We start from the raw sequence: 15,147 nt of genomic DNA, 5'->3' as shown, positions 1-15,147 counted from the left end.
TTTGCTTTTACCCACTCAATGCCCTTCTAGTGGAATGCTTCTGCACTATGATGTACTACGGAATGTTGGGTGCTGGTTGAAGATAAACCACAGTTGTGATGGGGCTGAGCTGCCTGCTGGCTGCTCCTGGTGGGCTTATTCCAGGAAACTTAACATCTTACAATAAATCCTCTTGAAATACCTCAACCTGTCTGGACTACATTACTACATCTTGTAACAATAATATTTTATGCAGCATCATTTTAAGGATTTTAGGGCTCTAGCCAAGACATATTTTAGGGGTTCCTGGTTGAGGTAACTTTGCATTTTATTATCCATTTTCTGTTAATTCAAGCCTGATGATTCCAAACAATATTAAATAAGCATGAAAGGCTGAGATAGAGAAATAGACAAGGGTGAAATTGAGAATGTTCACCTTCCAATGCCTTAAAACATCTCAGAATTTGTACAGAATGAAATTCCTAACCAAATGTTTCCTCCCATTGTATGAATTTCACAGCAAGGTGACTTTGACGTATTTTAGACTAGTGCAAAATCTTAGACTGAGAGATATGCATATAGCACTGTCTTTGCCGAATATTTAAAATCACAAACAAATTTCCAATTTAAAACTGCCATTTTCACTGTAAAGGTGTAAATCAAAGAAACACTCTGTGAAGTTTCACCGCTCATTTGGGTGAAATCTGACAATTTTGAATGAGGAGTTCTCAGTTTTAGCAAGCAAGATGGTCAAAGCCTAGGTATGTCTCTTCATAATCCATGTCAAAAAAACACCCACAGGAGCAGGTTCAAGCTATGGCTGGGCATCACAAACAAAACCAATATGGCTGACGATGTAAAGAAATGATGTAAGGATCTAAAAGTATTAGTGCTTGATGACTTAGAAAGACGTCAAGCCATGAGTGGGAAACTTCCTGCTTGTGTTTGACTTGAAGATGGCGACAGGCAAAGCAAAAAGTTGGAGATTGGTGAGACATCAGAGCCTACTGAATGTAAATCCCCAAAACACTGCAAACACCAGTATAGGAGACACCGATATTAGTTAGAATATACATGCATGCTTATTTCTAAATCTCCTTTGCGGGTAACACACGCTCGGTACGCATAACCTACAGTGTCCTTTCGGAGCAAACTTCAGCAGACCCTCCTGAAGTATTGCCTATCCACACCGGCATGGGTGAGAGCAGAGTGGCATTGATAGGTCAGCACGCAGTATACAAAACTCCAATCCAGTGAAATTCTTCGCATAGGGCCAGAAGAATACACTGTGGGGACACTTTGGTTGGAAAAAAGACCTAGAATCTAACCCAGATTTGTATGCAGACACCATTAACAAGAGCATAAAGTCAGTCCCTAGGTGACCTGTGATTCAAATTTTTGATATGCTATTGTTCGCTCCATAACAAGAGCAAACAATAGCAGGTAGAGGAGGCAACGTTAGCGAGACCCTCTCCTCACGATAAATGGGTCAGATGACTCTTTGGAGATGTCAGTGATGTCCATCATAGCCAATACAGAAAAGAGGCAACCCAAATCCACCATGTCAAACGCCTTTCCTACCTCTAAAACTAAGCAGGCCGCAAACTGCCACTTGGCTGGGGCCAACTCCATTACTCTGTGCAAATGTGGGACATTCAGAGTAGTAGGATGATCAGGAATAAACCCATTCTAATCTGGATGCACCACTCATGATATGTGTTCCAGTAGGTGGACTGCTATGATCTTACTAAGTATTTTGTAGTCCTTGTCCAGCAGGATAACAGGCTATAGAATGTTACTTTGTCAGGCTTGGGTAGGGACACCAGCAATGATTCCCTAAGCGGATGCGGGAGGTAACCGTCTGTGCGTGCAGCTTAGTACAGATCCAGCAATTTAGGGGCTCACATCGACTCATAAGCCTTGTCGAATTCAATAGGAGCCCTTCAAGACATGGGGTCTTTTGTGTGGCTGCGCTTCTAATGGCCACTCGAATTTCTTGTAGTTTGATAGGGGCATTTATAGCCTCTCTGTCAGGGGATCTGGGATGTGCAACCCTACATCTCGGAGGGACTCAGCTGCATACACCTGGTGATTCGTGGGGGAGGGTCATATAGTGCTCTATAGTGCACTATGAAAGCTGTGTGTATATCTGCCTGCTTGGGTAGGGAGTGTATGAGTCGGGGATTCCTTAATCAATGTGATGGGAACTGCGGGTGTCGCGCTGCACAAAAGCCACACCAGTAAGTAGCCTGAATTGTCCCCCTTAGCATGCATTTTGGCCTGAGAGCCCCTAGAAATCCAAGCAGAGTAGCTGTTCTATTAGGTGAGCATGGCAAACAAGAGCCTCAGTCAGTGTTTGCTGCTCTACAGGGTTGGAGTGAGCTGCTGCCTCAAGGGGCCCTTGTGATGTCTCTGTGTGCAGTAGGTCTTTATGTAGCATGCACTCCTACCACCACCCGGATGCCATGGCCCCTGATTACCACCTTGAGCGCCTTCCATTCAGTTTGCCTATAAGTGACAGTTCCCCAATTTTCCTCAAAATAATGTGTTAGAACCTCTCTCATTTCTTCCATAAAAACTTGGTTATCCAGCATTGCTGGCTGTAGTCGCCATATGAGGTAGGAGCTCTTAGCGTCCCCCATCCTAGTCATATTTGCAGTGTGTTATGGTCCGAATAGAGATGTAGTCATATATATGTCAGAGATTCAAAAACACTGCCCCCCCTTCATTCATCACCCGTTGTTGCGATAATACTAGGACCCAGCAAGTGGCCAAGTGAAGTTTACCATTGTAGATGTATTTAATTCTGTTCATAGAACCCTCCTTACGTGTAGTTCTCTCACACAGTACAAATAAGACCAAGTAAAGCGATGAAAACAGCCTTTATTCAACACAAAAATGAAGAACCACCATGTTGAAGTGCAAACATGCAGTAAAAATGCAGTAAAGCAGTGGCAGAAAACGTGGCTTAGCTTAAGCAAAAGAAATGGCTGGTAGTCCACTTGAGAGAATACAGGCTAAATCCTTTGGAACAGTCGGACCACGAGCTGTGAACCATCTACCAGACTGAGAAGCAATAGAATGACTTCCCTTTGGCTCTTCACTAAGTGGTAAACAGCCTATGTCAAAGACCAGTCTGAAGTCTATGATTTTCTAGTGTCTGTATGAAGAGTTTGCAATCAGAAGATGTTGTTGGGGATCTCAGCCTTGGAACTGAGGAATGTGAGAGCTATGCAGCAATCTCTGTTACAAAGGGATGCATGACAACCATTAGTAGGGTTACCCCTATCCTAGCACCAAGCCTGTTACTTCCTATTTCCTTCCTCTATTCTTTTCAGTGGGCCTTACTGTGAGCACATCTGCTCATTTAGTGCGGTAATAATCTACAGGGACTTCCACAGAAGGTTTATTAAGAACAAAATTCATGGTTGACAGCCCAAGATGCACTTAGAGGAAACGGAGTGAGTTACTATAAGTAAACAGGGGTAACATCTGTGTTATGCACGTGAAATTTCTCATAATCACCGATTGTTGTTTTTTGTGTATTTTATGTAACTTTTTTCTCCTGATCAACCTTTTACATACAATATTATCGCATGGGAGACTGGTTCCAGCAGAAAAATTCTCCTGAGAACTGTAAAACTGTTCTAGACTTTGTGTGCCTAAACTAGCCTCCTGTCGGTATCTCAGGTAATTATTGCACATGAGGTACGCTTTTATGTGCAAATGTTATACTGAAGATCAGCAAATTGCGTTTCATATAATACTCATGGATTTTGAGAAAATTATGCCTACCATGCAAGGATTTTTTTTTATAATTTTGTAGATAAGGCACACAAAATGTGTGACCTAATGCAAGTGTTACATCTTTCTTTATTCAGGTAGTCAATGATCAACGTACATGGACTGCGGCCTAAACTCACTGTAGTTTCATTCACTGCCATTTTAGACCATTGAAATCAGGCCAAGATCATTTGTTGTGTTACTCTGAACTAGTTGTAATGTCAATTGTACGAACTGGGGCTTAGACCAGTGTGTGAAAAGTGCTGCTCAGCACAGATACTTGTTATGGAAATCGTGATCTGAGCCTGGAATCCGGTACATAGGCCCTCACTGCCCTCAGAATACACACGTGAAAACTCAGCAATTTAGGTTTATGTAAGTGACCACTCTAGACTTTTCAAAGAATTTGTGTTTTGATGTTATGACTCTGCCTTGGGGAATAAGAGCACAGTTTTGGATTGCCTTTGGATTGGGAAATGCGTGAGCCTCCTTGAGCGGACAGAACAACAATGGTCATTTTTGAAAAGGTCCAGTTTTGTTGCTGGTTATTAGCGGTTCAGATCTTTCTTCAGGGTAAGTCATCAGCGCAGTCGGAGCGTCGGTCATTTAGTATCGCCGTCCGCTAGAGGACTGCATGGAGTATGAGGTCTTCTTCACAACTGCAGAGCCACCGCTACGTCCGCTTCCGCTGCTGAAGCCCATTCCGCCGCTACCTCCTCCATAGCCAGAACCTCCGCTAATGCCTCCTCCTGAGCCTCCACCAACGCCGTATCTGAAGCCACCTCCAGTGCCTCCGCTAACACTGCCTCCGTAGCCTCCACCCATGGAGCCTCCAGTGCCGTCTCCTGAGCTGCTGACCACAGCTGCGAATAAATCATAGACAGACATCAACATCATTTAATTGACTAAAAATGACAGAAACCCATATTTCTTCCCAAAATGAAATACTATAGAAACTTACAGACGCTCACGGCGGTGGCACTGTCTCCTGACATCCTGTAAAGGAGACACAAGGATAGACTTGTCAATCACAGGATGAGAAGATCATTGGAAGTACGTCCATGCTATGTGGCCAGTGCATCGGAATCATGAAGACAGAAATTGCACAGGACACTACAAAACGACACATAGACCAAGCTCATCAATAGATGTGAAACAAATGAGTAAGGCGAGGAAGGTTGCCCAGCATCATTGAAAGAGAAGAGAAAAATAGACGGATGATCTTCAAATCCTGACATGCCAGGGTTCAGATAACCAATGCAAACCGGATGGCCTCCTTCCAGAAACAGGTCTGCCATGCCACCACTTACAAAGTCCTTCAAATGTTTTTGCAGGACAGAAGCTCCCCCCTTTTTTAACCACTGCTTTTTCACTGAAGGCTACCCACAAAGGGGAAAGTTAAGTGTCATGTCCGCTCTGCATTCTGCAATTGTTCATTTTATGCAGCACCTACTCTGCACAGTCACACACACAAATATTTTTTTTTTCTCAAGAAAAATGCTGTCCCTCTAGGGATGGAATGTTAAGCTACATGTGCTAAATGTAGCCCATGAATCTCTTCGATAATACATATCTCAGAGTGGATATGTTAGCAAACAGAGCACAACTAATGGTCATCAATGGAACGATTATCTCCTCCACAGCTAAGCTATCCCTCTTTCGTCTCCGTCTAACCCATGACCCCTGCTAAATTTGCAACTACAGTTCAAGGCTGGTCTCTGAACTCAGTAAGCCATCCATCATCTGTGCTTGTCCCATAGTCTTCATCTGTGCTCTCTCTTACTATGTTTGTCTATGTCTCTCCCTTGCTCCTTCTGTATCACTCTCTCACTACTCTAGCCTCTCTACGGGAACTACAGGTAAATATTGCTTCAACACTTCATCCAAGCTCGGTCTTCTGTCTTCATCTGAGAAGGGCAGTGGCCTTCCAGTAATTTTCCTTTGGGCTCCCAGTGTTTTTAAATCTGGATTCCAGCAAAACTTATAGTTTGCTCCCAATATTTTTTTTCCTGAATTTCAGTTGAGGCCAATCTCCTCCGTTCTACTAAGCCACCCCCTTTTCCCCAGATGAATGCACGGTGAGTCAAAATGAGCTTTCTCTATCCTCAAATATAGCGCCTTCATTGGTCTTCACTGTATGCGGTCTGCAGCAGAGGTCATTCATGGGCCTGCATAGACATCTATATATTCCCCTACCTATAAGAAGTGGTCTTTAATAGTTGACATCCAATTTAGCACCCACCTGCACTCTTCTCCTTCCAGAAGCTTCCTGTAGGTGGCAATCTCAATGTCAAGGGCTAGCTTGACATTCATCAGCTCCTGGTAGTCACGCAGCTGGCGCGCCATGTCCTCCTTTGCCTTCTGTAGGGCGGCCTCAACGTTAGCCAGCTTCCTTTTGGCATCGTTGATGGCGGACTCCCCACGCGATTCTGACTCTGTGATAGCCGCCTGCAATTTGGCAACCTTTGGAAAAAAATATATGCGCTCTTTCTTAATTAAAGCAGACATTTTTACCAGTCACATATTGTCTCAAGAAAGTTCACTTGTATGTGCTGGAAACTATAATTGCCACCTCTGATCTTAAGCACCTCACCTCAAAAACAACAAAACTGAAATGAGCCCATAAAACGAATTCAACTGTAGCAATATCTATAATTTTCAAATTTTATTGGAGAGGTATATTTCATACCTGTTTTTATATGGTATTTATTTCTTTACCTGCTTTGCTTGTTTCCTGAACAATGCGGGCGTTCCTGCTTGCTAGTCGTTAGTCATGGCTAGTATTACTACTTAGAACATTACTGTGGCTTTGTTCATGTGGAACTCATTCTGAGCTGAGTTGACATATATCTCACACTGTACCTGTTTCCTCACAGTTTCTGCCTCTGCCTTCATCCTCTGTATCTGGCGGTTGAGGTCACTGATCTCGGTCTTGGTGCTGCGCAGATCGTTGCCGTGGTCACCCGCTGTCTTCTGCAGCTCTTGAAACTGAAAGTAAAACTTGTGTGTTAGGGTCGGGGTGGACGGTGGTGCCCTCACAATGAGCAGGCATCTCTTGCCTATTGTTTGCTATGGGAATGACACAATACAAGGAGCTGGCATGTTGTACGTGGGCCTTCATCCTCTGGAAACACTCTCCGGGGAACAGTGTCCTTTTTTAGTGGTAATGGGAAGGAAGTGCAAACGTTATCCTGGTTCTTCAGGCTTTAGATAAGGAGCTCCCTTGAATCGTTTTGCTTGGCACAAAAAGAATTTATGAAAGATATAAGAAAGGGGAGTTTGGTCCACACAGAAAACACTTTCATTGCTGCGGCAAAACAGGAAAGGGGGCTAAAATGAAGGCAGACAATGAGGGCTGGCCAGACGGAAGAAGAAACGGTGGAGCCAGATCTCACTCTTCTGTCATGACGTGACTTCATAAGTAATGACCCATTGGGTGAAAAAGTCAGTGTGATGGCTGAGGACTAGAGTCACTAATCAGCCAGAAGACGATGTTTGGGGGACTTTAGGAGCTACTGATGATCAACGACCAGTGTTCGATGGAAGAGACGAAAGCGGTTCTTGGTGGTCATTCCGAAGAGGCAAGACTTGTGGGAGAATGAAAGATCAACGACTCCTCTTTCATCCCAACAATATCGATAATGGGTCACAGGAGCCAGTGGCCCGAATGATGCGCACAATGAAACTGCTCCAGCCTCACCTATTAAGACATTCAGCTTGGCACCCGCTCATAGAGCTGCACAGCACCAGAGGGATTGCATTATTGAAAACAATTTAGACATTATGTGTCACAAAATAACAATTTTGGGCTAATTTATAAAAGATTGATGGGATAGTGTATGGAGCGATCAAGTGAGTGCATTTACATTGCGCCTCATCAATTTTGCTATGTGACTTATTTAAGCTCCATTGTATTAAAATTTGGTTGCTGGAGCAGATTTCCTCAATGGTCCCTGAGGGTAAAAATAATGACAGTATCCTTTATATTACACAGCTTGTGCTCCTGCAGTTGTGCCTTTTTATTCCTCTCAATGACAGCTGGTGCTCACCTTCTGCTGGTAGAATGATTCTGACTCAGCCCGGCTCCGCTTCGCGATCTCCTTGTACTCATTCTCCACCTCGGCGATGATACTGTCAAAGTTGATGTTGCGGTTGTTGTCCATGGACAGAATAACCGAGGTTTCTGAGATTTGGGAGTGCAGCTGGTTGATCTCCTGAAAAACACAGGCCAAACAAATTTGGATCAAATGTACAACAAATCTCTAATAACACGGAATCCAGACTGCTGAACATCCTTCCACCTTGGGGAGCCCTCTTTGTTTGTTTGGGTTCTGGCTTCGCTGAAGAGCGGCATTGTAGTTTTTCAACATAGAAAGGGGTGTGCAGTGGGTGCCATGCTTTCAGCACTGTTTACACGCACAGCATTAAACGAGTGGTCAGGAAGACATGGTCAGGCACACAACCACTGCATTTGGACAATATTAGCTTATTCAATGGAAGGATATTTATGGCAGCCCAATTTTGGATATCAGCTTCAACGAAAAAGCAAATGGTGTGTTAATGAATGCCAATATAGGGTAACCTTTTATCCCAGCAAGAAGATGGGCCCATACATATCAATCAATAAGAGGCAGCCCTAAGTGGTAACAATTGGAGATCTTATTAATGTAATAAAAAACATTTGACCAGACCCAGCCAAAGGCCAATGAGGTATGGTCTGCCTTCTGCCTATCACATGTCAACAGAAGTATGTCTTGATGCATTCTCTTTCCCATCCGCACGGGCTCCCCTACGGAGTACCTTACAGCCGCTTGTCACCTATCTGTACAAGTGATCTGATCATGTGTGCTACTGGTTTCTCCATATCATAACAAGTCACTGCATCCTACATGTATTCTTTCTACATTTCTACTCACAACACGTTGGAGTGTCGTGTTCAGGCAAATGTCAGGCTAAGTGGCCATTCTGCTTCCTCTGCTGTTCTGGCATTTGCACAGTGAACTGCAGACTTTGAAAGCAGGATGGCTACCGTGACTCAATTATGCCCCTGTGGCCACATTCTAGTCTTGCCCTCCTGCATTCTGTAGCTGCTTTGAACATGTTGGCCAGGACTAGTTTTAGTTTCCAGTCCAACCCTGCATAATTTGTGTGCTTTTGCCTCCTGTCCCTACACACACGAGTGCCTCATGTATTAATCAAGTGGTGCTTTGACTGGGGAGAACAGGGCTCAGTAACTTACTTCTTCATACATCTTTGTCAGGAAGTGGATCTCGTCAGATAGTGCTTCAACCCTGGACTGCAATTCCACTTTCTTCAAGTAGGCAGCATCCACATCCTGTTGAAAAGAAGCAAGTGATCATCGGAAGAATTTACCAGCAACAGCAAGAAGTAGAATTTGTGGACCACTGAAGCTTAGAGCGCTCCCGTGTGCAATGTCATTGTCCTACCCAAATACCATCATAGGGTTAGCGTGACACGTAAGAGCCAGGGATAACTTCAGTGGGATTTCCAAGTAGGCCCAGGCAACTCTTTAACACGCCATCCCTCATCAGGGCACTCACGACCAGAACTGTTCACACCCATGAAATCATACAACCGTGGGCAACTCTGAGGTAGGACTAGAAAGCCTGAACCTGAAAAAAGCATGCAGAAAATCATACTGACGCTGCAGGATGATCATTCAGTTATGCCATAAGTTCGGACTCCACCCCGACTCCCCCTTCATGACAGCCTTGCATACTCGGATACCTTCATCGGCCTGGTGCGCCACCATCCATGGGGCAACCATGGAACAAAGAGGATGCACCCATGGTGGCACGGATTTATAGACCCTTCTGATCACCACTTCCGGGTCATGTGTGAAGGACGACGGGAAAGGACCCTAGAGGGCAGTGGGGATGCGGTGGACTTAGCCATGCCAACGAAGTGGCCACCTCCCTTCATGTTGGAGCGACTAATAAGCTCCCGGCAGTTATTTGCGGGTTACTTTTCTCAGGATCACACAGGTCTGCTTGGCTGTTATCTGATTCAGTCGATCGCCATATAGGGATACGTTCCATATTGTCAACTTCACCCCTCATAGAAGTTCTATGTATCTGAACGATAAAAGGGTTTTGCCACAAACTCTTGCAAATGGTTTATACAGCGCGTTTCTAAAACCTTGAAATGGTTGTTTTTGTCATCCGTTTTCATCATTTTGCGATTAAAAGCCGCTTCACTCACCTTTTTAAGCACCACGAACTCATTCTCGGCATTTGTGCGCTTGTTGATTTCCTGTTCGTATCTGTCAAAAGCAAGAGGGATTGAAGCAATGGTTTGTTTTTCTAAGCACAGCCTCTTCTCAAGATCAAAGTCAACAAAAGTGCAGCATGGACGACGTCAAGGCCATCAGGAAAGGTGGACAAGCACAAGCTGTGCTTGAAGCTGGGTGGCAGAGGAAATGCCTCATCCAAAATGCAAAAGTGAAATGACACTGATCGCAATGAATTTCAATCAAGTTCAGGTTATGATCCTTTATGGTAAATCTTATAAAGCCATACACTTTTCTCAAGATAAGCTACCCTCCTGAAAATCTATTAGATAGCGTGATTATCCCCTGTAAATAACGAAAGAGCCCATTTTAGTAACACATATTCCCAACTTCAGAGTAGTCAGCTATTCCTTCAGCTGCAGGTAATTATTGATCTTCTATACATTATTCGTGCAAAGTTTGTGCAGTATGCTAGGTTTGTGCAGTATGCTAGGTTTGTGCAGTATGCTGGGTTTGTGCAGTATGCTAGGTTTGTGCAGTATGCTAGGTTTGTGCAGTATGCTGGGTTTGTGCAGTATGCTAGGTTTGTGCAGTATGCTAGGATTGTGCAGTATGCTGGGTATGTGCAGTATGCTAGGTTTGTGCAGTATGCTAGGTTTGTGCAGTGTGCTAGGTCTGTGCAGTATGCTAGGTTTGTGCAGTATGCTAGGTTTGTGCAGTATGCTGGGTTTGTGCAGTATGCTGGGTTTGTGAAGTATGCTGGGTTTGTGCAGTATGCTAGGTTTGTGCAGTGTGCTAGGTTTGTGCAGTGTGCTAGGTTTGTGCAGTGTGCTAGGTTTGTGCAGTATGCTAGGTTTGTGCAGTGTGCTAGGTTTGTGCAGTATGCTAGGTTTGTGCAGTATGCTAGGTTTGTGCAGTGTGCTAGGTTTGTGCAGTGTGCTAGGTTTGTGCAGTATGCTAGGTTTGTGCAGTGTGCTAGGTTTGTGCAGTGTGCTAGGTTTGTGCAGTATGCTAGGTTTGTGCAGTGTGCTAGGTTTGTGCAGTGTGCTAGGTTTGTGCAGTATGCTAGGTTTGTGCAGTGTGCTAGGTTTGTGCAGTGTGCTAGGTTTGTGCAGTATGCTAGGTTTGTGCAGTGTGCTAGGTTTGTGCAGTGTGCTAGGTTTGTGCAGTATGCTGGAGTTTCTCTTACTTGGTCTTGCACTCTTCAACAAGGTTCTCCAGGTTCTTCAATTCTCCGCTAAGGCGACCTTTGTCATTTGTCATGGAGTCCAGATGCTTCCTTAGGGTGCTGATGTATGCTTCAAAGAAGGACTCAAGACCCTTTCCAGGACCCTTTTTGTTATCTTGTTCCTGCAAAAGATGCCACTTGGTCTCCAGAACCTGGTTTTGTTGCTCCAGAAATCGTACCTGAAACCCAGCGAGTATATAAATTAAACAACCAAGAAAGATGTAAAGAGGTACAGCTGCTGTCAGATCACTTTCTGTAGGCATTAGAATGGTGTTGGAGTTGAAACACAGAAGTGTTACCAACATGCTAACAGGAAATTCATTCATATCAGCCATTTGATGTACAGAATTAGGCGGGTGCCAGATTTTGAGGACGTGTAGTTGTGTAGTAACAAGTACTATAGGAAGAAATAAATGGCAAAGAAAAGCAAAGGAGAGATCAGGGATAAAAGAAAGTGAAAAAATACTAGAATGTCATTTTAGTGTTGAAGTATAATGCACCAAATCTCCATGGTAGTGTAGCACTAGGGGATTGTGGGCAGGGTAATAACTAGCACAGTGATACCTCCTAGATTTCATCTTGCTTCCATTTTATTAAAAGAAGTTGAGGAGACTAATGAAGACTAGAGAAATGTAAAGACTAGTGGTCCTAAAGTTGTGACAAAAGATTTCATTGCATCTTATTTGGATACCTGGTTTGTATTGGTAACAACACTCTTCAATAAAATCCAGGAATCAAGTCTTGTATTGTCATTGGGAGAGCGGAATCTGTTGTGTCCATATTCAAGAAGGATAATCCTATGAACTTGGTTAACTACTGCCCCATCTCATTGTTCGATGGATCAAAGAAATTCTTTAGGAAAATATTTGCCTCTAGATTACAGGACTGTTTGATTACTAGAACCACAGAAACCTAGCTGGCCGACTTTCATCACAAACTAGGCCCTGTTGAACAGGAATTATATCTGTTTTATTTTGTCATGAAATATGTTCGTCAGAAATGGGGGGGGGTCTTAGCCTTTCACATTTGTTAATATGTTAGAAACATTGTACTGTACTTGAAAGGCTAATAGAAGGAATACCTGTAGTATACACAAGTAACTGCACTGTGATGCTGTATGGCTACAACACTTCTCCATTTGTAGGGGTGCTCACCATGGTTGTTTATTTGTCCCACTTCAATGTAATCTATTTATTTAATCATATGCCTGGGTGCTTAGCTAGTATGAAGTAGATAGCCCAAGAGAAAATATCACTTCATGCTGTGTTTTTTTATCTATGGATGATAGTGCATTGCTGGCAAGGAAATAACGATTTGCATAGGCTTTTCTTTGCTTTCCAAGGCCAGTGATGAGCAAACTAGAGGTGGATACACCAAAGTCAAAGAGCTTAGTGGTGGGACCATAATATTCCCTTAAGGGATCCTTTTCTATTGAACAGTCATAATTTAGACACTGTCACTCTCTTTGCAAAAAAGGGGGTGTCTGAGCCGTCTCAGTCGCAAGTACTGAAAAGTGAAATATCCTACACAACTCAATATATATATATATATATATAGATATATGTATATTAGCACATAACTAAAAATATGCACGAGACCCATATCTTCCTCATTGTAGGTCCAGAGGGAAAAAAATGGCAGTTAGTTATGGGGACACAACAAATTAAATGCTTTTACTAAAGTATAGGGAGGATTTTTTAGGAAAATCTGCATGTCACCAAAGTCCACTTCAATGAAGTCATTTAGGACGGAATTGCACTCTAATTATGTTGCTGATGATTCTGAAATCATACCTGCTAATATGCAGCTAAGAGTGGACAAATCGTTCTCTATCGTTTTTCAAGCAATTTAATGAGATCTCCTAATGGTAGATAATATGGCAACCCCTCTCTAGGTTTCTCCTTTTGAACAGTGATTGGTTTAGCTCTTTCAATGTTTTAGTCAGATAAGCCCTCACAAGTCCATACAACACCAGGATTGATCATAAGCAGATATTAGGATAAAATGAATCATCAATGATTTAACTGAATTCTTGATAGCTCTTTTGGGCCTGCATTTATCCGTATTAAAAAAAAAACAGAATCCAGGAAAATTATGGTACTCTAATGTTCTACCTTTAATCGGCATCTCTCTAAGGGAAGTTTTGCCTTGGGATCATGCCCTCAAGATGTTACACTAACTAAATTGAAGAATATGGTCATTTTTGTGCTTGTCACCTTGCATGCATTTAGAAGGAATTGCATTTTGGCCTTACATGTTCTCTCTAATTTGCTAAAAAGATGGGAGAAACCACTCAACTAATATTGGATTATGGTATTAGAACCTGAAAATAGGTATTACTATTGTGTGAAAGTACTGGCGGAATGAAAATTATTCATTTTATTTCAAATTATATTGTGAAATCTTGAAGGACTACGAGAACTGTAAAGTAAAAATTGCTTATTATTTCATATTGGAGAACAACTGTGACATCTTTGATAAAGTTGGAAATATTGTCATTTTTTAATCAGTGACAGTTCTGTTTTTAAGTTCCAAGCTTTGATGGATTGAATGTATAATGCGTATATATCAGTATCAATCAATACTTTACTGTACAGTTAATTTAAACCTGTACAATTGTCCATTTATCCAGTAAAAAATATGTCAGTTACTGGTAAATGAGCTAGATTCTCAAAATGATCGGATACAAAACAATGTTTCTATGCAACATCAGATGTGTCATTAAAAATCAAAATTATACATTAAACAGTGAAAACTGTGCTGCATAATTAGAAATATGATTAACAATAATGAATAATAGATTACATTGTTAGGAAGGATAACTTTGTAAACAAGCAGGCTCTAATAAATTAATTAAGAAGTGTCAAAATCCTTTTAATATGTCTAGTTCGGTGCTTTTCTATCAATCTTTTTCGTTTCTGAGATTTTAGCAGCTCTAAAAGACATTTATTGGTCTTGCTTGCTTTTAAATGTAATAGCAAATTGAATAAAGTGTGGGAGCTAAAAGCAGGCCTATTTATCGCAGTTTGTATTAATTTTAATATCTTGATGGAAATTATTTTCCCGAAAAATATATAACCAAAGATTCAATGGTCTTGATGGTTGTTGCTCTATTCATAGTAATAAAAGTGAATATCAAGGTTTGGAGACCAAGGACTTACCTTATCGATGAAGGTGGCAAATTTATTGTTGAGCGTCTTGATCTGCTCCCTCTCCTGTGTTCGTACCCTTTGGATACTTGGATCAACCTCCAAGTTGAGTGGGGCCAAGAGACTTTGATTGATGGTAACTTCCTGGATGCCACCTGGTGGGCAAGTTGGAAATCCAGAGCCTCCCCCAAACCCAAAACCAGCTCCACCACCAAACCTAACAGAAGTTCCACCGCCTGTGCCACTACCAAAGATGCTTCCAGCTCCACCACCAGAATTATAGCCACCCATATAACTGCTGCTACTGCCACTGGTGGACATTCTTTTGCCAGTCCCTAGATTGTGGTGACTTCTGCTACCAAAGCTGATACCACCACTGTGTCTAGAACCCCCTCCTATTCCACGAGAGACAGAGTGAGAGCTGTAGCAGAGTCTGCCACTATTTCCATGCCTCCCACTGGTCGATTGTTGGGACATGTTGATGGCTATGAAGTGGAATGGCAATACGACTTGAGGAAAGCAAGTGCCTCTGCTTTGAGAGATGCACTCACCTCCTTTTATATGTATTTGTTTGGGCTTGGTTGTGAGGGAGTAAGAACAGGATTTTTTATTGTAATAATTTGTTGAGTATGTGTTGAGCTGGCAGAAACCCATATTCATTGGCTTGTTAAACGTTGCAATACCCTGGCACACAGCTAGCACTTCCTATAAAATTTATATATTTGTTGCTAATAGCTAGTGATGCAAAATAACCTAGT

At 42.5% G+C, this 15,147-nt stretch overlaps 1 protein-coding gene across 1 annotated transcript; it reads right to left on the bottom strand.

The window, feature by feature from the left end:
• Positions 1 to 2,845: 2,845 nt before the first annotated feature.
• On the bottom strand, positions 2,846 to 14,893 carry LOC146833180 (keratin, type II cytoskeletal cochleal-like). Its single transcript, XM_085600836.1, has 9 exons — positions 14,402 to 14,893; positions 11,202 to 11,419; positions 9,985 to 10,045; positions 9,002 to 9,097; positions 7,812 to 7,976; positions 6,625 to 6,750; positions 6,005 to 6,225; positions 4,724 to 4,758; positions 2,846 to 4,625 (listed from the first exon to the last, which is right to left on the bottom strand). Exons 1-9 carry the CDS (start codon positions 14,864 to 14,866, stop codon positions 4,369 to 4,371), a joined length of 1,644 nt encoding a protein of 547 aa, XP_085456962.1. The 5' UTR covers positions 14,867 to 14,893; the 3' UTR covers positions 2,846 to 4,368.
• Positions 14,894 to 15,147: the final 254 nt, after the last annotated feature.

This window comes from Triturus cristatus, chromosome 4_2 (genome assembly GCF_964204655.1).
Source record: "Triturus cristatus chromosome 4_2, aTriCri1.1, whole genome shotgun sequence".
NCBI classification, from domain to species: Eukaryota; Metazoa; Chordata; class Amphibia; order Caudata; family Salamandridae; genus Triturus; species Triturus cristatus.
This window is presented reverse-complemented; position numbering and strand designations above follow the sequence as displayed.

What these genes read in the sequence shown, in the direction of transcription:
- LOC146833180 (XM_085600836.1), bottom strand. Translation starts at nt 14,866, where the DNA reads ATGTCCCAACAATCGACCAGTGGGAGGCATGGAAATAGTGGCAGACTC. An exon ending in AGTTCGTGGTGCTTAAAAAG is followed by an intron (nt 9,098 to 9,984) that starts GTGAGTGAAGCG and finishes TCTTTTCAACAG; the next exon opens with GATGTGGATGCTGCCTACTT. An exon ending in TGACAAAGATGTATGAAGAA is followed by an intron (nt 7,977 to 9,001) that starts GTAAGTTACTGA and finishes TGTGTTTTTCAG; the next exon opens with GAGATCAACCAGCTGCACTC.